Here is a 27414-nt window from a genome sequence, read left to right as displayed (position 1 = left end):
AGTTAACTGGTGGAAGGAGGAAAAACTGAAAGATGAGGGTTCGAGAATGCATAAGACTTAAATCATCTTAACCTACTTACACACAAGATCCAAGGAAAATACCTGTGCAAGTTTTCATTGAAATGCTGTCCATCACTGCAATTATATGATACAGATGACTCAGCAAAAGAATAAGGCGGAGAGAAATCCCAGTTTCCCACACGCCAAGCAGCTTCATACTGAAGACAGGGAGTAAGGAAAATAAGACATGGACAGAGAAATAAGGAATCTGAGTGCTCAGTGCATAAATTAAATCAGACCTGCAGCTCAATAAATTCTAAATCATGCTGAAACCGACCTCGCTGAGAAGTCAACCCTTGGCAATACACATCTAGCAAATGACTGCAACCATTTTTCTGTAAAGATCTAATTAGTCCTTTATAAGGCTTTTTCTGTGTGAAGTCATTTTTTATTTTAGAGAAGGATGCATGGTCTGCCAGTCGAGAGTTCTCCTCAGAAGAATATGCAGAACCACTTATTCGCAAAGTTGGCACTGAGCGTATTTGCAAATCATAGTATTCAAGTGCTTTACTCCAATTACCCTCATGCTCAAAAGTTACAATCTGAGAGGCCACCTGGAATTAATAGAGAAAAAATTGCTTGAATTATGTTAAGGCATTGTAAAGAGGGTCATATCTGTATTCACGAGACTGCCACATTTCCATTGCCAAGCAACTACATGCATTTTCATAAGAAGCCCTATCTTCTATGCGGAGCATTTTGACTCAAGTTGAAGGCAAAGATCTGGAAAGAAATATAAATCAAGAACTTAGTTTAGTCATATAACTGCAGAGCTAACCTTGTGAGATTGGATAATCCCATAGAGACTGTCGGGCTCATTGATTTGGGTAACAGCTGATACAAGTATTTCGACATGTGGTGGCAGCTGACAGACAAAGAGCACATTGTGTATATAGTGAACAGGACAAAGCAGGACCCAAAGGAAACAAGGCTCAATAAATCAAATCAAAGATGTTTAGAAGGTGCGTGTGAACATACTGTTTCATGATGAGAAAAATCAGGTGTGCCCAATGTTAATGCATTAAAGTGCTCCTCACACCAGTGTTCAACATAAAGAAAGGCCGTAAAGAAAGATCCACAATCCTGTAAATGCAACAGGAGGAAAAAACTGCAGATGGAGATTCTAGGAACATAAATATTAAATACTAGTACCGCAAACAAGCAAGTGAAAATGTACTTACAATAGCAGACTTTGCAACTACAAGATAATCCACGGAGAGCCAGTAAACCTGGAGAAGGATACCAACCGATGAGAAAATGTACACATTCAACAGTACTAGAGCAGGAGAGAAGAGAAACAATGAAATTTTGAAAGGAAAAAACTTCTGGAAAGCTCTAAAATCCTTATATAAGGTGTATTTTCTTGTAGCAGCATGATCTTGAAAATTGCAAATGATGTTTGCAACAAAACTGAACTTCCCAGAACAAGTGCTAGAACAATTTTTTTTTTAATAAAGCATATATTTAAAAAGCTATTCAGCAGAGAAGAGTCACTGGTCTTTTTAATTTGAGGTGACCCAATACTTGGTTTCTAGCAGAGGAAGATCCCTGACTTTGATCTAATATAAAATAATGTTACTGATGTCAGAATAAAAACAAGTCAGCTTTAGCTAAAAGATACAATAGTTTACAAGGTAATCATAAGAATCACATGACATGCATTAGTTACATGACAATTATATATAGAGAGAAGAAGAAGGGGGAGGGAAACCATCTGGTTAATAAGAATGAATATGCTTTTTTACAGACTACATACATGGTGCTGTATCAAAACTTCAAAGCTGAACCCAAACCTTTTCCCATAGTGATGTTGAGACTACTGATCCAGAGGAAGATGCGTCAGGATCCTTGACTTTCAATGATGAAGATCGTGACTTCGACCCAGAACTAGGAGACTTATTACTCTGAAAAAAAGTAAGCTAAAGTTCATCAATTCTTTTAAATCATGTAGGAAGCAGAAAGATTAAATGCCAAGTCAAATTACAGAAGTTCAAAAGAAGTTAAAAGGAATCCCCAGAGTATGCATGAAAAGAAACAAATAGAAATTGACGAAAAATTCTATGATGAGAAAAACTGCATCTTGGCCAGGAACTAATGAAATGGAACTAATGACAAATTCACAACTCCATCTTACTAACATTACAGAGAATAATTCTTAATAATCACGATGAACTTTTAGGAAGATTGTTCGTAAACATGTCAGATAAATAGAGAAACAATGGATTATCTTACTCTGTAAACAAATCAATTTCTTAATGATTGAGGACAAAAATTGAAAATAATCACCATAAGCCAGAATAACAATTAAAACTTCATCCGATAAATTATGAAGTTGTATATAAATATTTATATAATCATGAATTCATGAAATCAAACACTTCTAAAACCCCCATTGCTAGTTATTTCATAATTCAACCATTAATAGTAGCAAAATCACATGAGGATAAAATAGGAAAATTATAAAAGCATGGATTAGGTCTATGCAAAATAGATGTTGCCCCAGTAAGGTAGGTATTTACATGCAAATATGGATAACATGAATCACGTAAATCATGCCTGGAAACATTCAATGAATGGATAAATGGAACTTTGGGAAAGTATCTACCTTTGAAGATTTTGGCTTAGGAAGTGATGACAACTTGGTTTTTTCAATTGCGTTACACAGTCGAAGCTCATTCAGAGCATTCAAGAACACTTGAATTGATTTCATCAATCCATTTGACTCAATAAAGATGTTTTCTCGTACCTGTAAATAATGAGGGAAACTTTTAATCCTGATGATAAGCATCAAAAGTTATATATCAGATGGAAATAGAAACCTTGGTATACACAATCCTAACTGGAAACTCAGTGGAAGGATATGGAAAGAAATTTAGAGAAGAAATATCCACTTCACTTGTTCTCCAGGTTAATAGTTTTCAACACTTTCTAAGACTAGGAACATATATGGGCACCGATCAAACAACATTACTATTGCAAATAGTCCAGTTTGAGGCCATAATACTAGCTGAAATGAAATGGTTGCTAGCTCCAAAAGAAATAAGTAGAAGCAAAAAGTGGACAGAAATGTAAAAGGTTTCAGTGGTTGGTTGTGGCAGGAACTCTTTATCTATTCTGAAAGCAAGCAACAAGCTAAAGTCAGTTTTGCACTTTTGCATAACAAAATTAACTATCAATATAAAAACAGAAAACTAATTCAGGAGTTCTAGGGATATGGAACCCATTTTTCAAAAACTTCCATAACCCAATTTCTCAAACTTGTGCTAGCAATGTCAAAATTCCTAAAAGCTTCTTTCTCTTTCTTTCTTTTTTGCTTTCTTATTCTCTTGACAAGCTACATAGTTTTTGTTTTAAATTCAAAGGGAAAAGTCATCCATAACATTCTCAAGAAAAACTGCCTTGTCTAATGATGTAAGCAAAAGAAAGAGGCATTATTTTCTCTCATTCAGGGCCCGCCAAGCAACCATGAACCACAAATTAGCTCTATGAAATTTGATCTACTTCATCCTGCATCATCATCTTATCATTCAACTAACTTTTCACAAAGTAAACAGAAAAGAATGCCTTAAGCCAGAGAAATAGTTCTGCAAATATCGGAACATAGAACTGTTTGGTTAGAGAAGCAGGAAAATTCATGTGTTTCTGTAAATGATTCATGCACAAAAGCAATCATATACTATGATTTATACCAAATGTAATTTTCCCATGCATCAAGTCATGAAACAAATGATCCAAACAATCAAATGATTATGTGAACGGCAAGAAACAATAACCTTGAATGAGATTATTTTACAGAGATCCGCTTCTGAATCCTTTCTGCCAGCAATATTAACAACGATAGTTGAGAAAAGAAGTTCTGAAACTTCAGATTTCACCAGCACAATATCTTGGCATAATCTGAAATAAACATGAAAATCAGCAACCAAGTAAATCACTCAACAAAAGTCAGCTTTAGACACAAGTAGGTTAAAGCTGAGATCCTTCTCAACGAAGATAGACAACCTAAGAATAAGGTCATCACAGTAACTTATCAGGGCATAGACAAGTGGGCAAATCCATCCCTCAAATGTTTTGTCAGTTGTAGTCCACATGGTTGAGTCTTCTATGGAAATAGATTTATCTGAGACAAATTCTAAAAGAAGTCAACTGTGAATCGATGAATGGGCATATAAAGGAACATTGATTGTAGAGAATGCACTGAAATAAAATAAAAAATTAAAGAGATAATCTGAAACTAGCACTACCAACAAGATGCTACTCATTTGTACATATAGACCACGCATATGCTCACTTAAATATATTTTACTACTGCTATCATACAGTAGAACATCAAATACAGCAGAAAAAACTTTAACTAACAGTTTACCGTTAAATTTACGCTGTAGACCAGCAATCAAACTTTGCACTAGCTTCAAATTGACACCTTTTGAGTGGACCTGCAAATTATGCAACAATTAAAAAGAAAATTAGAGCCCAGATTGTGATACATATTAGCAGTACAGTTTCCCATATTATTACTGAAAATAATTCAAGAAAATGATAAGTGAGATATAATTGAAGTAGAATCTAAACCTCGACAAGAGACCTCTCATAGGAATCCAACTGTATCAAAGATTGTTGACCCCTTTCAGTCGAAAGAATACCCTGCACAAGTGTATATTGATATATTTAAGATCTACATCCAGGGTAAGTCCAAATGAAAATTACATGCCTCACACATTAGTTTACTATTTATAATAACTCTTCAGATTGTTAGGTAACTACAGACATTCATTAGAAAAGATTATATAAGACACCACGATGGTGGGGCCCATATCCAATAGCTATATAACTGCACAGGATCCAACACAAAATACTGGGCATCAGTCCTAGCATTGTCAAAAAAGTTAATTCAAGTAACTAAAACAGTCCATTTAGGCCACTAAGTCTCTAAAACATGAGGTTTTCATCTGATATGGTGACTGACAATTTAATATTTGGCCAATTTACACAAATCATCAAAAGCAAAACCAGGACAAGCGTAAGACCTCAAAAACAGGTAGAAGCAAATGGTACATCAATAAACTAACCTGTAAAGCTTGTGAAGCCAGGTCAATTATCTCAACAGAATCATCCATTAGGTACTTCTTTAAAAGCCTCATAAGTATAAGAAGATTATCATTGGATATTCTTGTATCCATGTGGATATTTGACTCCTTGGTACCAACCAAATTAACTGTTCCAGATACAAGAGTATGAGATTCCCCAGGAAGATGGAAAACTACACGATGGGGATCACCAATACCAACCTAGAATACAGTTACATTAGAAGAGTTCAGTCAGTTTGTAACGCATATAGAGAATGTCTTAGAGGTATAAAATAACAACACAAAGATACAGTGATACCCTAGATATGAAGTCAGACACCATGGCCCCAAGATCAATTGTGTTATCAAAGCTGCATATTGGTACAAGATTCCAGAAAGCGTGAACAATTTCACTGTCTGATTGCCAATATTCATCTTTGAGAAAATCATCACCAAGTTCCTTCCGTAGATGCTTTCCTTTTGTAGAGATATTCTTATACAATGCTTTCAGACTGAAAGAAATAACCGTCAACAAATGAAATTTCATGTAATTCTAAATACCAAAGAGAAACGGTTGAAAGGAAGCTCAGCCTTCCTTTAAATGAGCATACATATAGACATGAGAAAAAATCCAACCCTAAAAAGAGTCGTTGACAAAAATTCTCAAAAAAAATATCTTTCCATAAAACTTCTTCCAAGTCCGATAGGTACACAGATTGTCTGCATGTTGCAATTCTATTTTTTTTATAGAATATGAGTATCCCACATCGGTTGTGTGACAGTCTTGCTTAATCTCTTGTACTATATATGTGTGGCCTATGTTGAGTAATGAAATACACCTACCACTCTTCTCTACTATGTCTATATACTTCTCCACATATATCTATATTTAATTGTTCTACACTACTAAACTAAATCTCTTTCATTAATCATTTCATAATTTATTTGAAAGCCCAAATTTGATAGATACACAGATTTTTCACAGCTTGATACCCACTGTTTTACCGAGGAAAGACATTTTCATGTGTAAATGAAAGCAAAAGGAGGCAATACCTGCAAAGAAGTATTCTAGGCGGTACATAGCGGGATCTCTTCACAAGCTAAAAAAATTACAAGAATAGAAGAGTTAGAGAGGGTAAAGTAAGACAACATACTAGTATACTAATACTACACAGCCATAAACCAAAGAATCAAGCAAATATGACAATAATACCATTTGCTTACATTTAGTAGGTGAACTCTTGGTGAGTAGGCTTCGCATAAGTTCTGATGAAACCTTCGTATATCACCAAATGTATCGAGCTCAGGGAAAGGCTCTAGCTCCTGGAGTAACAAGTCCACAAATGATTGTCAACAGTTAGACACACTTTCTTCAACTGTAACAAAGACAAAAGTAACTGAAGCAAAGATATAAATACCTTAATGTATTCATGCAGAGATGAATCACAACTGATAGTAAGCTGATGCAGCAGTGATACCAGTTGAGAAGAAGCAGTTGTGGAGATCTTGTCGTTAGATTCACAGGGTACACAGCATGCAACCAACTTAGACACCAGAAACTGGAGTAGAGCAACTCCATGAGGGTCAAAGATTGCATGCAAATCGAAAACATAAAGGTATGATCTTACCTGAAGTTGTTCACCCAGAACTCTTGTAGTCTGGCCTGCTGGGTCATCTCTTGATATCTTCAGTAACGAGGAGACAATGCGGCAACATTGATCCATTAAAGAATGGGAACCAATGAATTGACCAGTCAAATTGAGAAGGTAACTACTCATCAGAATAAGGAAGACGTTAGACTAGCCTTAGAGCAAAATCATATGGTCATATTCCACAATAATCATTTTTCAATGAAAATCCAATGGCCAGCATCGACAGAGAACAGAGTGGGGATAGTGAGGATGAAATGCATCAGTTTTTTTCTTGAAAACAAGATTAGCACCACTATACTATAATTACCTAGTTACGCGCAAAGGTGTAAAACTAAGACTCACTTGAAAGTACTAGGAATAGCAGCTCTGAACCCAAGCAAATTGACAAGCACTTCAATGCCAGCCAAATGGTTACATTTATGGCGGTGATGAGCTGCAGTAGTAACTTTATAATGCATATCAACAATAAACTGCAAAAAATGGATGAAAAATAATAAAGAAATTGAACAGCATTGATCAATATCAATAATGAACTGCACAATTGTGATGATGACCATCTAAACAATAAACAGCATATCTCAAAATTTGTTTAAAATATCCTAATAGGGATCTGACATAAAAATGGATAAATCACCGTAAAAACTCTGCCCGGTCTGAATATGTTGATCTTGTCAGCAAGGTTGTGACTTCTAGATTGATCCTCGCTGCAAAAAGTACAGTAAGCAAACTAAGAAATGCAAAGTACACAAAAAAAATAACTTAAAGAACAAAAAAAAAAGGTACTACACCCATCCAAGAATCCATCAACAACAGTTTGAACAGCAGATGCAATTGTGTCTTTCGAGAAGAAAGGAAGTGGAGGGTCTGATACACTGGAAGCCAGAGACAAAGTTTGATTCACGATAGAAACCTATGCACAATGACAATGAGAATCCTTAATATTTTCTAGAGAAGAAATCCAAGTTTCAAGTAAAAGCACTTTGATTGCGTTGTCTACTAAACTAATGTATATTGACACTAAGTCGTGGACTCTTACCATACGCTTCTTAATTAGTTCATCTCTTTCATGCTCGGATAATTCAGCAATCTGTAGGATATAAGTTCCCAGCACCCTATAACCATTACCTGATCCAGCTTTCTTGCTGCAGTGCAAAGCCATACTGATTGAAAAGATGTGCACAAAGTGTTGCTTGACCAAATCGGCAGAAGGCTGGCAAGCGACCTGGTAAGTAGAAATTGTCAACAAAATTTATATATTCCAAAATAGTTGTGAGATAAAAAATACACAAAAAGCAAAATAAGAATATTATAAATATACCAAAAATATCAAGACTAGAAACCTGCTTTCTCAATTCTAATTTCATTAGACCAAGAACAAATAATTGCTAACCAATATAAAGCCAAGGTAATCTTACTTAATAAACTATTACAAAGATAGTCAATCATGCAAGCTAAAAGCATTTCTAGGGAAACTGAGAAGGGCAACAGAGAAATGGAATTTCTACCTTAGCAACCCATTTTATGTTAGAAGTCTCCTCTTTCAAGATCAAGGCAGGAAGGAGCCACTGGCAACAGTATTGCATGAAGTTCATGGGCTCCATGTTCAAGACATAAAGATCTCTAGTCTGTGGAATCAATTAATATCACAAGTAGGAGAGTGTTCTAAACTCTAAAGCATAAATGTTAAGTTCAAGTGGCTTATGTATGAGATATTACCTCAACAAGTGCAGGTAAGCTGACACCACAAGTAACCCAACAGAAAATGATTGATCCAATAAGCTCTTCCATGTACTGGAATCAATATTAGAATTTGAAACAGTATGAAGATAAAATGCTAGACGCTTTCTGCTTTGCATGATAAATTTATTATATAACAGGAATGTACATATCACCTTTGCCCTGCTTGTATAATGTAGTTCCATTGATAAACTATCTAGCAAGGCAGGCACCAATTCCCTGAATAAGGATCACGTTATCAGAAACGAAGGCAGGGGTTGTTTGCATATGAACTATTGGCTGTTTTTACTAGTTATTTACCTTTGACAGGGTTCAATGGCTGCAACAACACACATCATGAAAATAGCCTGCATGTGAAAGTTATAACTTAAAGATCTGATCAAGTCAACCTATTTATCTCTGCTAGGGAAGCCATGGTAACAATAAAAACACATACTAAATCTTATTTATGGTTCATCATAATATTCTCTCATACTTATCTAGTTTTTTAGTGAAGCTAATGGTAACTGACTTTTTATCTAGCTCAGGAATAAAAATTGCTAAAGATAGAACAATATAAACCATTTAGTGGAGCAACAATTTTTTTAAAGCATGCCTGAGATGACTAAACCAATCCAAACAAGCAGAGTTTAGTTATCCTCATAATGGAAAAGAGCATAATAGGATAAAACCTTCTTCATGCTACATCAAAAGTTGACTTATAAAAGCAAAAATAATCCATATAAATCAAGCAGGCCCAATCATACAGTTGAAATATTTTGATAATGTTTTTGAAGGTTCACCTATTGATGGTGTCAGTCTCTCAGTTGTCCATAATTGTCATGCTAAATAGAATAAACGAAGTAACGACCAACCAGCGATCAAGTCTACTTACTGGAACTGGAATGGCTTATTTGATCAACAGATTTTAAATTTCCAAAAATTTAGGAAGACAATAGATAGATATTGTTTTGGTGTTTGAGCATAACCAAACTACCACCTACATGCATGCAGCACCTAAATTGAGGCAATTCATAAAACTGTACAAAATTAGATGCCTATGCCACTCCATCTTAGTGGGTCCAATGTTCAAACCTGCCGATCAGATAATAAAACAATAGGTGAATCACGGAGGGAAGGAGGACTAAAAGTACCTCTAACTCCATTTTTTCACTGTGCAGTCCAAGGTGCATAAGAGTTATTATAGTAGTTTCCATCATTGGAGCAGGCTGGGGACCAGCAGGTAAAACTTTATCAGCTGTTACAACTCTTCCATTTGACGCCATGACCAATTTCACACCAAAATTTGAACTGAAATAAGATATATTGACTTTGAGTATTTTAAAATGATAAAATAAAGAAATGATAAAAAAAATAAAAAAAAATAAAAAAAATAAAAAACAGCACAAAAGGAAGAGGAAATTCTACAGACTCAACAAGACAATATTTATGCAACTGAAGGCAGTCCACTCTCTTGACTAGAGGCTTTACACAATAATAATTCATATTATGCCTTTATTTGGTACTCCACCACTTATTACCTTTCTGTGGAACTAAAGTTTTTCATTATTAGGCATGATACGACTCTTGCAATTTAGTGAGTTCCGATCATTTAAATTCTAGTGGTTCACTTCTGAACATACACTGACTGAAACCAAAATGAAATTATCATCATCAAACTTTGAAAATACATACCCTGTGCACCATAAAGTTTAATGTTATGGTGCTTGTTACGTCCTTCCGTACACTGCCCTTAAACTAGAAGTACGCATCACTGCCTATTCTTCTTAAGGGATCTATGATTGGTATCAAGATTAAATTTATTTTACCGACGGACTAAATATATTATCACTCTCCTTTTCCCTCTCCCCTCACCCCATCTCTCTCCCTCGCAAATTTGTATTCAATTGAAGACAGTAAGTACATAAGTGAAAACTTGAACGATAACATTATCCTTTACTTTTCTCTATAAACTCAAAAAAAAAATTAAACTGTTTATGAAGACTGAGATTGTGCAGTAGAATATTTTTGATTTTAACCTACCATACATCTTGGAAGAGCTCATCATGGCCATCCCATGTCTCAAAAAGGACACTGATCCGACATGCTAAGAAAAATCTAACTCGATAATCAGGATCGTGGAGCAGCATAAACAGCTTCTCAATCATTGACTGGTTCCAAACATGATATATGAAAATTTAAGACCATGTGAGTATTGAGCAATAAATGAATAAAAGAGAATATTAGACGATATGAGTATTGAGCAATAAATGAATAAAAGAGAAAGCAAATGAATTGAGTTTATTGTGTGATACTTGCAGTGTCATCAACTAGAAATCATTGATTACCTGAGCAATTTGAGGTCTAAATGATACAAAATCGCATATGCAGCCAATAAGCTTAGTGCGGTCATACCAATCGGCAAAACCATCAGCTGAGATTCTATGCACCAAATCTCCAAGAGAAATCAAACACTGAGTAGACCAACAAACTAAATTAAAGAATAGTAGTTATATATCCAGGAAATGTTGATGGATACGAAAGCAAAATAAAATAACTATTATGTTCCAGGCAACTAGTTCATTGCTATACAAGGAGAAAAATGCAGATACACCAACCATGGCATCAAACTACTGTACTCCATCTGTCAAGAAAGAAGTATAGAACGACCTTTTGGTGGAAAGAGCTAGAAAGTTACAAACATCAATTTGAAACAAATGAAGGTGCAAATGATCAATCCAGTGTACAGATAATAAATTAGATAGCTATTAAGAGAACTTCTTTAAGTTGTTGCAGTTTAAAAAATTCCCATTAGTTACTCATCTAGTTCTTGTAGAGCGTTAATAAATTCTACCAAGTTCCAAGAGAAGATGATCATGTCCAACTAATACTCATGCCAACACCCTAGCATCAATATACCATTTCATGACATAACTTGATAGTTTGTCAGGAAAGTATTACAAAGGTTTTCTATTCTTTTCACCTTTCACCCAAATCAAAGCTATTAGTCAGCATAATTTAGAAAAATGGTGCATGTAATATAATAAGCAATCCACAAGGAGTATACTCCTAGATATGGCCTCATGGCTCATCCAAATTGACCAATGGTGTGATATTGCCGCATAATACACTTCCTATCAATTCCCACTCCCTATCTACCCTTGGCTATATCTCTTCATAGTCTTCACAGTAGGTGAATTAATGTCGACATAGTCAAATAGGAGAACACCTGACTACAGCATCATTCTAGTTCTAGGTAAAGGCTAGAGACCCTACATAAAGACTAAAGAAGGATCACATTTGCTCTGTTTGTACTAAGATCTCTAAAGTTCACTTTCCCCAAGAAACAATATAACTGAATATAAAACCCTGACTCTGGAGGAACTTGAAGCAGATTGTGAATGCAAAAGGCACTAGCTCAACAAGGCATCAGTGATATACCTCTTCAGACATGCTCTCCCGTGAAGTATGAGTGATATTCTTATGTTTCCCAGATCCATCTGTAACTAGAAGGCTTCTCACCAAACTACAAATGCCACCTAGGATATGTGAATTGTGGAGCTTATAATTCTCCCACATTTGTATAGTGTCTGCCATAGACTTAACCTGCAGAGGGAAAAAAATTATTTCAGAAATTATCAATCAAATCATAATTATTTAATGAACAGCTGATATAAGCAGCTTACCAAATCTGACAGCTGTCTGGAGGAAGACCAGTGAGGATGCTCACAGAGAATGAATAGGAACTTCTCAGAAACCTGCTCCATCACCAAAGATCAGATGGTGAGTAAATAATTGAAAATATAGACGACAGGGAGAGTATCATAATTTACCTTTGGATTAGTCTCTTTCTCCTTAAGGGAAAACAAGATTTCCCATGTCACTAATGGTAAAATTGAGAAAAATTTCGAAATGATTAGTAGAAGGTCCATTTTCTGATTTGCTGATGAAGTGGAGACTGCAGAAGTCTCATCACCGTCAACAGTTAAACTATCTATGTCACCAGATCCACTATTCATATCCAATTCCATGTCTAAAATCAAGCTTTTGCTTTTACTCAAAGGCACGAGATCATGAAGGGATGTAGTCTCCGTTAAGTCAGTATGGGTTTTTTTCCCACTAGGGTTCCTTCTGCACCCCGAACATGCATCATACAGTTTTGCCAGGGTTTTCAAAAATTCCTCAGAAGACTGAATGATTCTAGGATATAATTCCGTAATAATTTCACCTTTCTCCTGACATATGCTAAGCAGAGGTGAGCAGATAAAGCTTTTAAGTGAAGTCACTGTCATCTGTGTGTGATCAAAAAAGGAGTCGGCGCCTAAACAACCAGATATAATATCATTGAAGGTTTTATCAACCACTAAAATGGATTGATCCAGCAATTCCACTACAACTTCACCCAATTTGTAAAATAATGGGGAGACCGCCTCTCTGGTCCTGTATATGTTTATTACATAAAAAACATGAAGATCAGAATGTGTCATATATATCAAGTTATGATATCTAACATAAAGAACGGAAGGGAAAAAATTCACAACCCGATCGAAGAATTGAGTTTTTACTAAAAGTGAGTCCAGTGCTAGCACAAGGGGACAGGGAACAAAGATTCAGCAGGCATCCAAACAGTTCTTCAGTGACATGTTGAGAAAATAAAAATAGTGCGGGGAAAAATAAAAAAAACTGGATGAATGCATATACAGAATAATTTAATGCACTTGAGCAGAGGTCGAGGATTCATGACTAAATTACTGCTCAACATGTAGAACACATAGAACAATTGAAGTGGAAAAGCTACCTTGTTGCATAAGAGCAATACATGAAATTTGACAGTAGAGCACATGCGTTGATGAGTTCAAACAGTTGCATGTTTTCAATTTCTTTATCCATCATACATTCTATAATATAATTTTCCATCTCAGGAAGCAGCTGATCTCTTAATTCTCGGGGTAAATGCATATTTTGCCAGTTCTCTGAAAGACTGACCTAAAATTATCAAAGTAAATCATTAGCAAGATACAAAAAAAATGCCACAGATTATTCAGAAGGAAGAATAAAAATAAAAGAGAATATAGATACAGAACCCTTTGACCAGAATCATCATCGATCCTTGCAAGGACATCCACTGAGCAGTCAAAAAATCCATGCAAATTTTCGAGTGAATGTTCCTCATCCTACCACCGAATTGCAATCATCTCTCAGCACTATGCAGCCATAATGGCACAGATATATTTAGTTTAGCATTCAAGAACAAAATGTAAGTACATACCTTAGCCCGTTCCTCCATAACCTCGGACACATAGAGTAGCTGTGAATATCCTTGAGCCTCATTTATTGGAGGAGCAGAACCAACACTAAGGGCATACAAAGCAGCTGGTATTAAAACTACCAACCGCTCGTTCAATGATGTGCATTCCTATGTAAGAGTACATCAACATAAAGTTATGAATGAATATACCCACGTCCTTCACCCAATGCACACCCACTGACTCACAAACTTGAGGAAAATAGGAAATATGATAGTACCATTTATTTAAAATTGGTCATTGACTTTTTCACAATTATTGTAAATTAAAAGAAAAACTAGTTTGAGATAATTAGATATATCAGATAATTGATTAAGAATTAACTGTTAACATCAACTATAGTTTAACTTGATACCATACCAATAATATAAATGTTTGCATCAAGTAATATTAACAAATACCAGATGTAGACTTGGAAAATGAACAAAAATGTATCGAAACTGTATGAGGAAGGATTATCTATGCATCTTCAAGAAGTATATAAAATGATTGAATAATGTTGGAACATCCAAGAAGAGATTACCCTTAAGTTGAAAGAAGCCAAAACTGTTCGTAACATGTTTTGTCTGAGAAAAAGAGCATCCCGAGTATCACCCTACAGAGAATGAGAAAGAATTTTAAAGTTATTTAATTAAGTCTCCCAGTCTTTAACACCATCATTGTAAACTCTAACATCATTACTGTCATGAGGACTCAAAGGAGGACAACAGACAACAACTACTCCATACTCACCTAGCATGGAAATATTTTCAATTTACATTTACTTTTAATGGTGTGATAGCTGAACTTTGTTAATAGTTGAATCCTAACCAAACCTATTCTCGCAAATTATTAGCTCCAGAATAATATGCACCCTCCGTCTACAAAAAAGAGTCTCATCTTGCCATTTTGGGGTGTCCACGATAAATAGTCTTATTTCAAAAAAAAAAAAAAAAATTCTCTCAAATTATTACCCCCACATTCCCATTTATTTACAACTTATACCTACTTAACTATCAACATCTTCTCTCTCTCTCTCTCATATTTTACCTACTTTTTCTCTCTCTATCCTACTTTATCTACTTTTTCTCCCCTTTCTTACTTCACCAATATCTCTTTAAAACCCGTGCCGTCCACAAATAGGACTATTTTTCGTGGATGGAGGGAGTAATTACAATACAACATCATAATATTCTGAGCTTAAAATAAAGTTTTTTAACTCATACAAGGCATACTGCTTTGTCTTTTATATAAAACAGATCGAATGTAATATGAGCAAGAATGAAAACATATTTTAAGGGACATGTATTAAAACAACAAATAAGACAGGCCTGAGAATCTTACTTGAATAGCTTTGCTGGAAAAGTAGCATGAGATGAAGAATAAAACAGACCTGATGCATATCAAAAATTAGATCCAGAAATAATATTTAGTTCAAGGGATGAATCAGGATATCTGTCAGACATTCTAATGCGTGCAAATTGGCATATTAATATACGGGGTATACATATAAACAAATAATATTAAGAAAATCATTAACAACTTAAGAGATGCAAGTTTGCAGAATCAACAAACAATCTTCCACTTTTAACAATTAGCACCATGTGAAACAACAAAGATGATGAGATGCAAGGTAAATATGCCAATTCTTAAAGGTCAATAACTCACACGGAAGGTGAGCGTTTAAAGACACGAAGGTCCCATATCTCAGGAGTAACAATATATGAATCTTTTGTATCCTGTTAAAACGGAAAAGAAAACATGGCTGTTGAGAATGAAATCAACAGATTAGACTATAAACCATCAATAGCACAAAAAAGTACTATGATCCAGGTAAAAAGTATTCAAAGAATCAGTTATCGAGGTCTTACACTCAACATAATGTTGCAAAGGAGCATCAAAGCAGCATCAACCTGCATATTACGTGTAAAAAGGATCACCAAGGCCGTCAAACACCAAGCTTGGCCTAATAAATTAAATTGACAACTGACAGGTGATTAATATGTAGAGGAAGTGGACTCTCAATGTTGTCATTATGCAACTTTCAGCATTGCTAACTAGATGTTGGAGTCAGCAAAGAAAGACATATGGGAAATCTAAATAAATAGAGATTTTTTATTGACTAGTGTCTAGGATATACATGTCATACATGAGGATGAAATAAGTTTCTGGTTTACAGGAGGCAGTTCCCTATATTTTCCTCACCAACTTTAGAAGTAAATCATTAAGAAAGAAAGAGTAGTCACTGGAAAGAGTCAAAGACATCCGGGTGATATTGCCAAAAATAAGCAAAGCCATCAAACTAAAAACATTACTCAAATTTACATGTCCAGGTACTTACAATTAAGGTGACATTTACAAATGCAGGCAAACTCCGAATGAGAGAACTCCATATCACATTCCAGTCTTTCTCAACCTGCAACATAATTCAAAAAGGGTTAAAAGCCAACTCAAATCACTGCAGTAAAACAATGCTTTTTCGAATATTGCACAAGTGCATTTAAAAACACCGTTCAATTACAAAATAAGCTACTAATAAGTGATAATAAATGAAACTAAGAAAATAATAGAGGTTAATACATGAAGAGAATTAGTCATTTTTTCTCATGCCTAGACCAATTCACGAAATAAAAAGAGCATTGTAACAATGCGACAATTCATAAGCCAAATAAGCTATAGCTTCATTTCTCAAATAATCTAACTTGATAAGCAACCAGGTACCTGACTTCAACATGTGTACCGTCCACACTTTCATAAGCATTAAAGTATACCACAGAAAAACACCCCAAAAAATTTAAAATTCGTTAAAGTTCAATCAGATAGTTTAGTCTACCTCATTCTTGGCAGGACAAGAAGCCTTTGGTGAAAATTCCATGTTTGGAGCAGCGAAATGTAGCAAGGAGGAAAGTTTTAGCAAGCTCCTTCAAATGCAATTAAATAGGTTTTAGAAATTTTTTAAAAAAAAAAAAACAGCATTAAAGACATTAGAAAATTTCATAAATCAAAACAATAGTTTGACTAGAATTTGAATGGAGGTGAAACTATTGGTCGAAAGCATCTTACCTCAAAGTCCATAAAAGACCGTCATATGAATGCTCAATACTAACATTGTTAATTATTCTGCAAGAAAAACAAAGTAGGGGAGTCTCATACAGCAAAAGTGAAGGAACATATAGACACCTGTATCAAAAATCCAACAAAAATTCTACCTCTCAAAGTTCGCAGATATGCTTCCAAACCAATAACTGAAAAGACTTCTCTTTACACGATCTGAATATTTGTAAATAAGACAACAGAATGCAGCATGCCTGTTGCAAGGGAAAAAATAATATGATCCAAGATTGTCAATAAATAAGTGTAATTCATTTGTTTGTTTCTTTTGACAGAGCCGATCAAGTCAAATGTACATACACAAGTATCTTCTTTGAAGAACATCACAAGGAGGCGATTTTCATAGCAGCGAAAGCCACGAGAGAATAATTGAAGTGTGGTTGGCAGAAATGCTTTCAAGATCAGTTCGACAAATGGAAAAAATGATATTAACAACAGTAAAAACTCTCTTTAAAAGGAGTTACAGGAGAGCAGACCCACAAATCCTAGATTCAATTCCTTTAACAAACCTCATTGGCTCACACTCATGATAATCTTATGAACAAAATGGAAATTATGCAAAAAATGGAAACAAACAATGAAATTACCAGTGGTTCCATTGCTCTACTTATTGTTGAGTACTATATCCTTGATTCAATGCTACTCATGATCTCATTTTGCCATTATAATTATTTTTTTCTCAGGAATATTTATGATTAAGATTTGCCCTCTTTGAGATTTTAAATTTGTTGAAAAGGTTCCATGGAAATGGAAAGAAGCAATGAAATTGTCATTGTTTTCACCGCTCCACTTACCTTTAAGTACTACCCTGCTTCACCTCCATTTGAATTCTGATTTTACTCTTTGTGTGTGTGACAAGAAATTTCTTACCCGATATTCAAAATTTTAGAATGAGATTTCAGAAATATAATGTTAATCAATTAAGAAACAGAGTGCAAATTCAGATCACATTATTCCAGCTAATAGGCGCTATAAGTTTGATATGTAGTTCCTCAACAAATGCTTCAATCTATTTACACATACCATGACCATTTCCCCTCAATGAGCCTCTCTTTTATCTGGACAACAATATGCTCCCTCCTGCCTCGTTTTTCAGCATTTGGTGTTTTTGATGCATGAGTGCAAGCCTGGAAAGGTAAAAGTAAAAGCATTGATGACCAGAATATCTCCAGATGTTTTAGCTCAAGTTCCTCAGCAAATGAGCAAATTTAGTTCTTGAATACATATACTAATAACCCAGAACATCTTCTATATAGTATTGCTTGGTATAACTGTGATTAAGAGGTCGGTTCGGATGAATAAACAAAACCTAACCTAGTTATGCACACTAGCTAGCAGAAGCCCAGTGCACTCATCAGTCCTCAACAAACTAGATAAGTCTCTATATTGTGTTTAGGACACAGCCACATCATGTACCAAAGAGGGTCATAGAGAAATGAGTTTGAGTTAAGTTTCTACTGAGTGTACCCGGCAAAAGACAAGGGCAGCAAGCTCCACCAGGTTGTGCTGTGAGTTTGTTAGGAGTCCACATTTTTCATCCTTAGTTGTATCACTCCTGAATTCATCATCCACTCGTTTAAAAATATAACATATATGGGCCAGCATTAAATGCCATATAGAACAATTCTAACCTGGTGATACTGGCTCCAGAAGTACTCATTTGGTCCAGCTCCTTGCTAACAATATCAAGAAGTTGTTCGAGTAAAGCAGCCCCATCAACCACTCCCCTAGTTAAACTTATTTGCAGCTTCCCGTAGCAAACAAGTACATCCTACAGAAGCATTAAACTTAGAAGAACAGCGAAAAATCTAATTAATTCTTACAAAACCATGAATATCAATGCAGAGAGAGGTACCTTAAGACTCCGATCATGAGTCGCAAACCAGCAGCGGAACACAAATTGTTGTACAGCTTCATGAATTTCAAGGGATTTGCAACCCAAATTAGGTCCATCCTTTAACAGATACATATTGAGGCACTCGATGAGTTTTCTTGAGATTTTTCCTTCTTCCCTGGCAATGAGAGTTGAATTTATGTCATGCATAAATTACTTTCCATCATTTGTCAAAAGACTACAAGTAAGAAGATTAAGACAGCCAATCAAACAAAGTCAAGAATATCTAACCTTACATGAGAAAAAATTCCAACAAAACCTTTAACCATATCTTCTCGCAGCTCGTCGGGAATATCTCCGGGTGGGTTTTCAAGAAGTGATTGAAGTGTCAAGGTGAAGCGGAAAACTTCCTCCTTCGGGTTTAATTGCCCTATGTTTTCATTGCTCATGCTTGCTTCCACCTTTTCCATGTATAGAAGTACGAGATCTATTCATTTAAGACAAATAAAAATTCCGGTAAGAAGCTCAAGTTTCTAACTGGCACAGTGACAATCTAAACCAGAAAAGTACTCACTAGAATATACTCGTTTCCGAATGTGAAATCTATATTCCGTGACTGCCAAAAGATGACGAAGGATAACACTATATTCAGATTGAAAGCTTGGAACATCTTTAAGGACATCCCACACGTGGTTGAAAAGTACCCTAGCCACAGGTAAAAGCGGAAAACTCTTTCCTGCAAATAGAGAGGGCAAGACAACATGTGGATACTTAGTGGACACAAACATATATACAACTTGATAACCATATTGAAGGTGACCCTTTCGTGATTCCCCAGAGCTAGAGTGTTTCAGGGGTGAATATGGGATCAAAAAACATAAATACTCCCTCCGTCCCACAAGAATATGCACTCTTTCTTATTTAGTCCATCCCACAATAATATGCACTTTCTAAATTTGGAAGATCTTTTCTCTCTAATGAGGTAATGAGGTGGGACCATTGTCCACTAACAATACTTTATTTATGTTTTCTTTCTACTTCTCTCATACTTTGCCAATTGTGCATTAAAACTCATACCCAATATTCTTGTGGGAAGGTGGGAGTTTATCAATTAGAAGAAATTAAACAAGTTAGTTGAAACTTACTTAGGGCCTGAAAAAAAAGAAAAAGATGAAAGCACCAAAAGAACTAAATTAATCGTTTATTATTAAATACAACCATGCAGTTTAACCTCACCAAAATCTTCAGAGACTAACCAGAAAATCTATCATCTTCAGCTCGTTGCACGACAATCCGAAGAGTCTTTGCAAAATTCAGCTTCGGCAACCTCTTCTTGCTTGAGGAGATCTCCAGTGACAAACATTGTATTAAAATTTTGACTAGAAATGGCCAGCTTTCAGCTACATGAGAATCAAATATTGCACTTAAAATGTTGTCTCAGCAACTAATAGCATAAGAATTAACGTCAGTATATACTTACAGTGTGGAATTTCATTAGGTTCAAGCATCGAAGATCTATCAGACAAATATCTACAAAATCCAATAGACCTCTCGCCCCCTAGCCATGTATTCAACAATTTTATCCCTTCCTAAAATACAAATTAAGTATCTGTTAATACAAGGAAAAGGAAATATGAAGGCATGAGTAATAATTGTAAGGTTAATAAACTTGAAGACATCAATCGAAGAACTACAAGTTATTGTCTAGCATTACAAGCTCATCTCAGATATTTTCTAAATCCTCCATGCAATAGTACAAGTACTAAACAACATGAAACTGCAGCAGGTGAGCCAAAACTTTGATTTCCAACCCTACTACATTAGCACAACTGCACAAATAATCAATCAGGTTCATACGATTTCCTAATATCCCGTCAGCAATTGAGCTCTATTACTAAATATACACTTCATTCTGGCTCTTGAAGTAGATAAAATGTAAAATCGTGATGAACTAATCATTTGGAGCAGTTATACGCTATTTTCCACTGAAATAAGCTGCTGCGTTTTGGAGATTAATTCCTCAGGTTAATCAAAATTGGCGCACAATTGGCACATAATGGAAATGGTTATGCATAAAAATTTACATCTCGAGGTTTGGCCTTGTCGGAGGTGAGTTTGGTGATGATCTCCTGAATGTCTCTGGAGGTTACTTTAGTATTCATTGTCGATTCCTGATCATCTGACTTGTTGTGTAATTTTTTCCGGCGCAGATGAAAGGGGTAAGGGTTCACTGCAAATTGATAATCTGTGGAGAGGGAAAGTAGGAGGTGGATGGTGGAGAGAGGAGTGTTGGTTTTCCGCCACAGTGAGGTTTTAGCGGCAGCTCGTGCTCATGGGTTTTTCAATTTGAGAAGAGAGAGAGGTGGAAGTTCAGAAAGCGTTTTTTCAGGATTTGGTCTTTGGTTCGTCGTCACTTCGAAACTAGAAACTAAAGTACTGTAGATAAATTATTCAAAATTCTAATTAATTTTAAATAATATTTTCTTATTGATATGTCTCGAATCAGATGGTAAGTTTTTATTTTGATATTACCTCTGTCCATGAAAAATGGTCTAATCTTTCTATTCTAGGGTGTCTAAAAAAAATAACCGCAACTAAAATGAAAAGTTTCTCTTAAATTACTATTCTCTCTACCTTTTATCTATCTTTCATATTTTATCTGTTCTTTTTTTCTTCTCTCTCGTACTCTATTCATTTTTTTCGGTTTATACTTTATAGTATGGGCATTGCTGGTATAATGGGCTTGAAGATAATGATGACATGGTTCATGAAAAGGGAGATAGGGCGGGTATATAGTCTGGGCTATGGTGAATGCCCTAAGATAAATGCGAACCTATCATCTTCCTCACGTGAACACATTATGGGAACGACCTGAAGGTGATGAAAGTTTCATACTTCGCTAACAGAGTTAATCGCTACTTACTTCTTAACCAGTTTTCGCATTTTGTATTGCAGGACATCTGTATTGCTGCAACATATAGACCTGTCCAAGAGTTGTTGGAAGAAGAAAGCAAGGTGAACGATACAAATTCTATTTCATAGCTTCAACATCGCATTGCAGTGATAACTATACCCTTCAGTCTGTTGGTCGTAGTCACAAAGGCTAACTTTACAATCAACTTATTAGAGTGAGTCAATGCATTATAAATTGCCTTATCCTATGATAAGATCCTTTATTCATCTAGCCGTAGGTTTTCCAAGCTTTGATGTCTTTACAATGTTGCTCATGTTGTAAGGAGTCAATGACATAAAGTTAGGAAAATTTTAATGCAACACCAGGTCCAATTTGACTATCTTTGTTCTTAGCATCTCTATGATCTACGTGCAAGGTGGCAAATCTGATGGAGTTCCGCTTCTCAGACCGCTCAAGTTGGATGATTTTACTCACGCTAAAACCATGGTAAAATCCACCCAAGTCATGCAAAGGCTTCCCATTGCCTCATGCTGTTATTAGGACTATGCTTTTCATATCATTCTAGGAGAGTGACATTCCTTTAAAACGAATGTGTCTGCCTTCAAAAGCTTTTATGTTTTAATCTGAACTAATACTATATCGATTTGGTTACTGTTTTCTAGGTGGGACCAGCAGTTTCCTTCGATGCAGCCAATATGAATGAGTTGAGAAAATGGAACGAACAATGTGGCGAAGGCGGAAATAGGAAAAAGTCACCATTTGGTTTTTGATACTACCATCAATCGGTCCTTGGACAACCCATTTTTGAAGTTAGAAGATGCAAAAAGCGGCACCTGTAACGGAAAATAGCTCCCCCCCCCTCTAGACAGAGAGAGGCTGCGGACAGAAGCTTCGCTTCGGTACATAATAATGTTATGTGGTAGATCTCACCATAGCAGCATAGCGGCCAAAAGGGGAACAAACTAATTTGTTATTGTATCTTTAGCAAATTCTAACATAGTAATCCTTTATGCTTTCTAAATTATAAATGATCATGGTTTATAAGTTCCTAATGTTTCAGTTGATTCTGGTCTCTCTTTCTTAATAATATGGTATTGGTGCATAATGAGATACAACTATGCAATGGATTATTTTATGGATAAATTGTCGTTATCTCTTTTGAGTTATGATTCATTTTTTTCGGATTACTAATATTGTTATGAGCTTAACTATTTTCTGTGTGAATATATAAACAAAAAATTTTAAAGGTTTAACGGACACTTCATGTGAGATTTTTGGCCTTGAATAATCACTTACCCACAATATGTGACATGTTTATTTAAATAAAATTAGGTTGATGGATCAAGTAATTTTTCATTTATGGTCAATCAATTTCCTTTTATTGTACTACATATCATAGTTTTCCCCTAAAATTCAAATGAAGATAAATTTAAATCAAAATTAAATATATTTTTCTTTTCCATTCACACTTGATCATTTCACAAATATGTAATACGACCAAACAAAAATTGAAAAAGTTATTAGCATACGAAATTTCTAGATAAAATCAGTTTCGAAAAAAGTAATCCATTATTGTCGTTTACCAATAGATTGTCCGATTCTAACCGACCGATTAATTACCTAATTGAATGGTAAAACGGATCGACTCACTCATTACTTTTGAATGATTTTTTCGTTGATTAACCGACCAATTCCGTTCGACCGTTATACTAACCAACCGAATGACCACCCTTAGAAAGTGTACTTCATTCACCAAAATCCATTAGAAAATGTACTTCATTCACCAAAATCCTCTTTTTATCTATAATACAAAATCACAATATTTAAACTCTACCCCTTTTCCTAACACCATTTTCACAAAACTCCCCAAAACCTGTATCAAAGTTACCAAAATAGCCCTCTCTCACTCTTCAAGATCTCACCTTCAACGCTCAAAATCCAAAGCTAACAGTAAAACCCACAGCCCATCGCTGAAGCTCTGCTCCAGATTTCAACTTGAATGGCTGTCTCTCGCAGCAGAAAAGGCAAGTTAATCTTCTCGTTAACTCTTTCTTTACTCCTCGCAGATTTGTCTTGTTTCCCACCTCTTTTTTGCGTTGTCCTCGCATCACAAGAATCCGACCCCTCTCTAAATTCCAACTCAGTAATTGAAACCGACACCAAAAATGACATCCCTTTTAGGATAAAGGACAACCCTTTAGCGGAAACTTGTGTTGATCACAATTTGTTAAGCAATCACCACTTCCAATTGGAGAAACTTCAAGAATTGGTCCAAAACCTCACCCAGCTTGTTGATAGGTTAGAATCCCGGCTTTCTGATGATTTGGAAAGTAAAAAGATTCAATCTTTATCGCCACACGGTAATGAAATCTGTATTGAGAAAATTAAGGAAGAGGATGGTTTGGGGTTAGGAGGTGGGGAGGAGTTGGAGCCGACGATAGTGACTAAGTATAACACATTTTGGGTTGAGAAGTTTCAGTTTGTATCGGCTGTTAAGTTGAGTTCGAGCCCTACTTGTATTAATATGTTGCCAAATAAGGATTTTGAGGGTTTGAGCAAGTACTTTGCTGTTGGGGATGATAAGGGAAAGTTGTACTTGTTTTTGAGGAGTGGAGAGGTTGCCTTAGAGTTCGAGGCCTTCCCCGAGGGGGAGAAGCCCTCGCCAATTTCTGTCGTTGTCTCTTACTTGTCGCTTCACAAGAACGAGACTATGATTGTCACGGGCCATGAAAATGGCGCTATTGTGATGCATCGGGTGTGGGAGATGTTGAGTGGTGATGAATGGAGCTCTCTTCATGTGGAGCGAGTAGGGAAGTTTGAGATCCCGGAGTCTTGGGGTTTGCGGATTAGCATTGTGGAGGTTCACTATGTTGGGAGGAGGAGGTACGTTTTGGCAGTAGACAAGGGTGGGAAGATCATGGTGTTTAAGGAGGATGGGACGTTGTATGGTACTGCTACGCCTAGTAAACGGCCTGTTGCGTTTTTGAAGCAGCGTATGTTGTTTCTTACGGATACTGGTGCGGGCTCATTGGACTTGAGGACGATGAAGCTTAAGGAGATAGAATGCGAGGGTTTGAACAGCTCTTTTGCTAAGAGTTATGTTTTTGATGCCACGGACCGGTCGAAGGCCTATGGGCTGACGGGGGAAGGGGACTTTGTTCAGATTTTTCTGCTAGGCGACGTGATGAACTTCAAGTGTCGGGTGAGGTCAAAGAGGAAGCTGGACATCGATGAGCCTCTGGCCTTGCATGCGATCAAAGGCTATGTATTGATTGCTAACAGGGACAAGGTTTATGTGTACAACGTCTCGTCTCAGCAATATGTCCGCGCTGGTGGGCTTCGCCTCTTGTTCTCTGCCGGCCTTGATGAGATCATCGCGCCTTTCCTAAACCAGCAACAGATCACGGAGAAGAAAACAGGCGTGCCCTTGATCACCAGTGACTACGAGAAGCTCATGGTCCTCAGCCTTGGAAACGGATACGTAGCCATGTATCGTTCCAATCTCCCCTCGTTCAAGAACGAGCTCAACAGCATCCTGTGGACGAGCCCAGTCATGTTTTTCGTCCTCTTCCTCTTTGGAGCTTGGCATTGTTTCGCGAACAAGAAGGAGGCGCTCACCTCTTGGGGCCCCGATGACCCCTTCACCTCAGCATCCGTCACCAGTGGAGCTCCGTTAGGTTCAGCCACAGGCGACAGAGACAGATCCTTCACGGAGTCTTCAAGAAGCTCTGAAATCATGGAGCTGAAAGGCAGTGGTCTGAGAGGCTCATCGCGGTATGTCTCTCCACCGCGGTATTCCGGTGGAGCAACCAATCCATACAGGCCAGGTGGCGCTGACACGGATTCTAGACCCGCCCCGAATCACTACAGGCCTAGCACCGACACGGATTCTAAGCCTGTAACGAATCACTACAGACCTAGTCTTGATACAGATGCTAGACCTTCGCCCGTTGACCCTCGTTTCAGAGCAGGAGAAATGAAGTATCAGGGGTCGAAAGTCGAAGCTCAGGCTGTTCCGATGAGAAGGGAAACAACCTCTTTGTAATTAGCCAAGTAGTGGATGATAGCAACTGAGGTTTACCTCTGCACTTGGCTCTATCATTTGTATTACATTATATCGAACAAAAAAAAATTGGCAAATTTGAGTGGAGATCGGTAGCACTTTCACATGTGAAATCTAAGAACATAAAGTTTTTAACATATTAAACTAGCATGATGTATAATTCACTAAGCTCAATCTCAAGCTCAATCTCATTTTCAGAATATAAATAAGGTCCAATTTGTATGAAAGTATATAATTTAGAATAAAATTTGATCCTTACAAGATAGCATAAAAAATAGTCACTTTCTTGAATACATAGTTGCTTCGTGTCATTATCGTGTGTTATCAAGTTTGTGTCTTTATGATTATGTCAACGCAAATATAGTCGTATCAACGATTAATTATATCAACACAAATAGAATCGTATCAACGCAAGTCATATTTTTGAGTTTGAATGTAATTCATGATCAATAATCATAGTTTTCTTTCGAAAGTTATCGTAATCAATTTACCATTGCACATGCAATCCATAGCACATAAAAAAGGGTTAATATTTGTATGTACCTCTAATCAAATGATTACAAGGTTGGTTTCTCTAGATTGATTAAAAGAACCCTTAACCATCCAATCAAATGATATCAAAGTATTTCATAATATATCAATAAATGGTTTTATTAATAAATCCACTATTTTCCGACATCAAAACCGTATGCAATTTTATTTGACGGATAAAAAGGATTGTGTCTTAGATTTGGATGCGTCAATGGTATTGAAAGATGATGGAATTCATGTTTGTTTGTCGCCTCTCCTGCGCTCACGCATGCCTATTATTCACATCTAACTATTTTGTCCACCAAACACTATTCATTATCTATATTTTTTTATAATCTATTTATATAAATAGCTCTGTTTTTTTTCTTTATATATGAACAAAACATGTATTTCAATAGCGGATGCAAGAAACAAAACTTGTAGGGTCAGACATGGTGAAAAATGTCGTCATCATCATTGGAAGGCAAAAGCGGTGCGATGGTCGTATTTAATAATAGATAACTGAAGAAGAATGATAGTAAAGTCCAATCCTAAAGGATTAAGATGAAGTTATCACAATGTGGAATTAACGTCAGCTCTAATGATCAAATCTAATGATGTTTTTTAAATCTTATTGATCAAGTAGAGATTTAGATATAAATTGCCCTATTTAAAAAAATATTGGATATGTTAAAAGTTGTGTGAACTTATTATATTCATATTGCATCGATTAGACGGCAACCAAATCAAAGATTTGGTTGATTCACAAAATAATAATATAGTAGTAATATTTGAGGTAAAATCTGCGCATTTTATTAGTATGATTTGTCAACATTGGTTTTCTCTCCCACTAATCTTATAAGCACGTGAGAAAGTGTAATTACTAATTAATCATGTTAATTGATATTTGATTTGTTAGATAAAATAATAGTGAGATATTCCTATAATATAGTATGATAAATGAAAGGGGTATTGACATCTAATATTACGAAACTTTCAAAAAGTTGGATTTTTCCCATAAACTTTAAAATTGACAAATAATATCACGAACTTTACCCCTGGTTTGTTTTTTTTTCCACGAATGAAAAAATTCCCACAAATAATATTATGATACGGATTTGTTTTCGTAATTTCTCGACAACAATTTTGAGAGTTTCAAGTTTTTCAATCTTTGAAGATAGTTTTTCTTGAAGCACACCCTCC

The 27414-nt window shown here is 35.9% G+C and overlaps 1 protein-coding gene and 1 pseudogene across 5 annotated transcripts in view; one reads left to right on the top strand and one right to left on the bottom strand.

The window, feature by feature from the left end:
• ATM (Serine/Threonine-kinase ATM-like protein) overlaps positions 1-21115 on the bottom strand; it is a 30736-nt gene extending 9621 nt beyond the window's left edge. For 2 of the 5 annotated variants that reach the window (XM_089067186.1, XM_089067187.1), the window contains exons 1-51: positions 20809-21115; positions 20205-20313; positions 19981-20124; positions 19299-19460; positions 19016-19211; positions 18746-18902; positions 18522-18661; positions 18358-18445; positions 17914-18017; positions 16989-17087; positions 16843-16899; positions 16613-16700; positions 16121-16195; positions 15651-15692; positions 15448-15518; positions 15124-15172; positions 14324-14395; positions 13764-13910; positions 13579-13668; positions 13293-13480; positions 12328-12934; positions 12181-12252; positions 11936-12100; positions 10843-10968; positions 10538-10665; positions 9649-9805; positions 8816-8862; positions 8671-8734; positions 8495-8569; positions 8284-8403; positions 7815-8000; positions 7567-7688; positions 7413-7482; positions 7121-7248; positions 6755-6896; positions 6545-6685; positions 6351-6449; positions 6180-6226; positions 5446-5638; positions 5130-5348; positions 4633-4704; positions 4427-4496; positions 4063-4180; positions 3834-3957; positions 2666-2806; positions 1854-1964; positions 1242-1289; positions 1039-1143; positions 839-925; positions 300-614; positions 103-218 (exon numbers count right to left, since the gene is read on the bottom strand). In XM_089067186.1, the coding sequence (XP_088923312.1) occupies positions 103-218; positions 300-614; positions 839-925; positions 1039-1143; positions 1242-1289; positions 1854-1964; positions 2666-2806; positions 3834-3957; positions 4063-4180; positions 4427-4496; positions 4633-4704; positions 5130-5348; positions 5446-5638; positions 6180-6226; positions 6351-6449; positions 6545-6685; positions 6755-6896; positions 7121-7248; positions 7413-7482; positions 7567-7688; positions 7815-8000; positions 8284-8403; positions 8495-8569; positions 8671-8734; positions 8816-8862; positions 9649-9805; positions 10538-10665; positions 10843-10968; positions 11936-12100; positions 12181-12252; positions 12328-12934; positions 13293-13480; positions 13579-13668; positions 13764-13910; positions 14324-14395; positions 15124-15172; positions 15448-15518; positions 15651-15692; positions 16121-16195; positions 16613-16700; positions 16843-16899; positions 16989-17087; positions 17914-18017; positions 18358-18445; positions 18522-18661; positions 18746-18902; positions 19016-19211; positions 19299-19460; positions 19981-20124; positions 20205-20313; positions 20809-20886 (6371 nt within the window). In that variant the 5' untranslated portion in view covers positions 20887-21115. Of the gene's footprint in view, positions 1-102; positions 219-299; positions 615-838; positions 926-1038; positions 1144-1241; positions 1290-1853; positions 1965-2665; positions 2807-3833; positions 3958-4062; positions 4181-4426; positions 4497-4632; positions 4705-5129; positions 5349-5445; positions 5639-6179; positions 6227-6350; positions 6450-6544; positions 6686-6754; positions 6897-7120; positions 7249-7412; positions 7483-7566; positions 7689-7814; positions 8001-8283; positions 8404-8494; positions 8570-8670; positions 8735-8815; positions 8863-9648; positions 9806-10537; positions 10666-10842; positions 10969-11935; positions 12101-12180; positions 12253-12327; positions 12935-13292; positions 13481-13578; positions 13669-13763; positions 13911-14323; positions 14396-15123; positions 15173-15447; positions 15519-15650; positions 15693-16120; positions 16196-16612; positions 16701-16842; positions 16900-16988; positions 17088-17190; positions 17215-17913; positions 18018-18357; positions 18446-18521; positions 18662-18745; positions 18903-19015; positions 19212-19298; positions 19461-19980; positions 20125-20204; positions 20314-20808 lie in introns of those variants that run through there. The other 3 variants (XM_089067188.1, XM_089067189.1, XM_089067190.1) reach the window with 3 other exon arrangements.
• Positions 21116-23526: 2411 nt separating this feature from the next.
• LOC125216823 (putative membrane protein At1g75140 pseudogene) lies at positions 23527-25807 on the top strand (annotated as a pseudogene).
• Positions 25808-27414: the final 1607 nt, after the last annotated feature.

The sequence above is a fragment of the Salvia hispanica genome, chromosome 3 (genome assembly GCF_029641045.1).
Source record: "Salvia hispanica isolate PSC_SH4W2 chromosome 3, Shi_PSC_v1, whole genome shotgun sequence".
NCBI lineage: Eukaryota > Viridiplantae > Streptophyta > Magnoliopsida > Lamiales > Lamiaceae > Salvia > Salvia hispanica.
The sequence above is the reverse complement of the archived record's forward strand: the minus strand, read 5'-3'. Positions and strand labels throughout refer to the sequence as shown.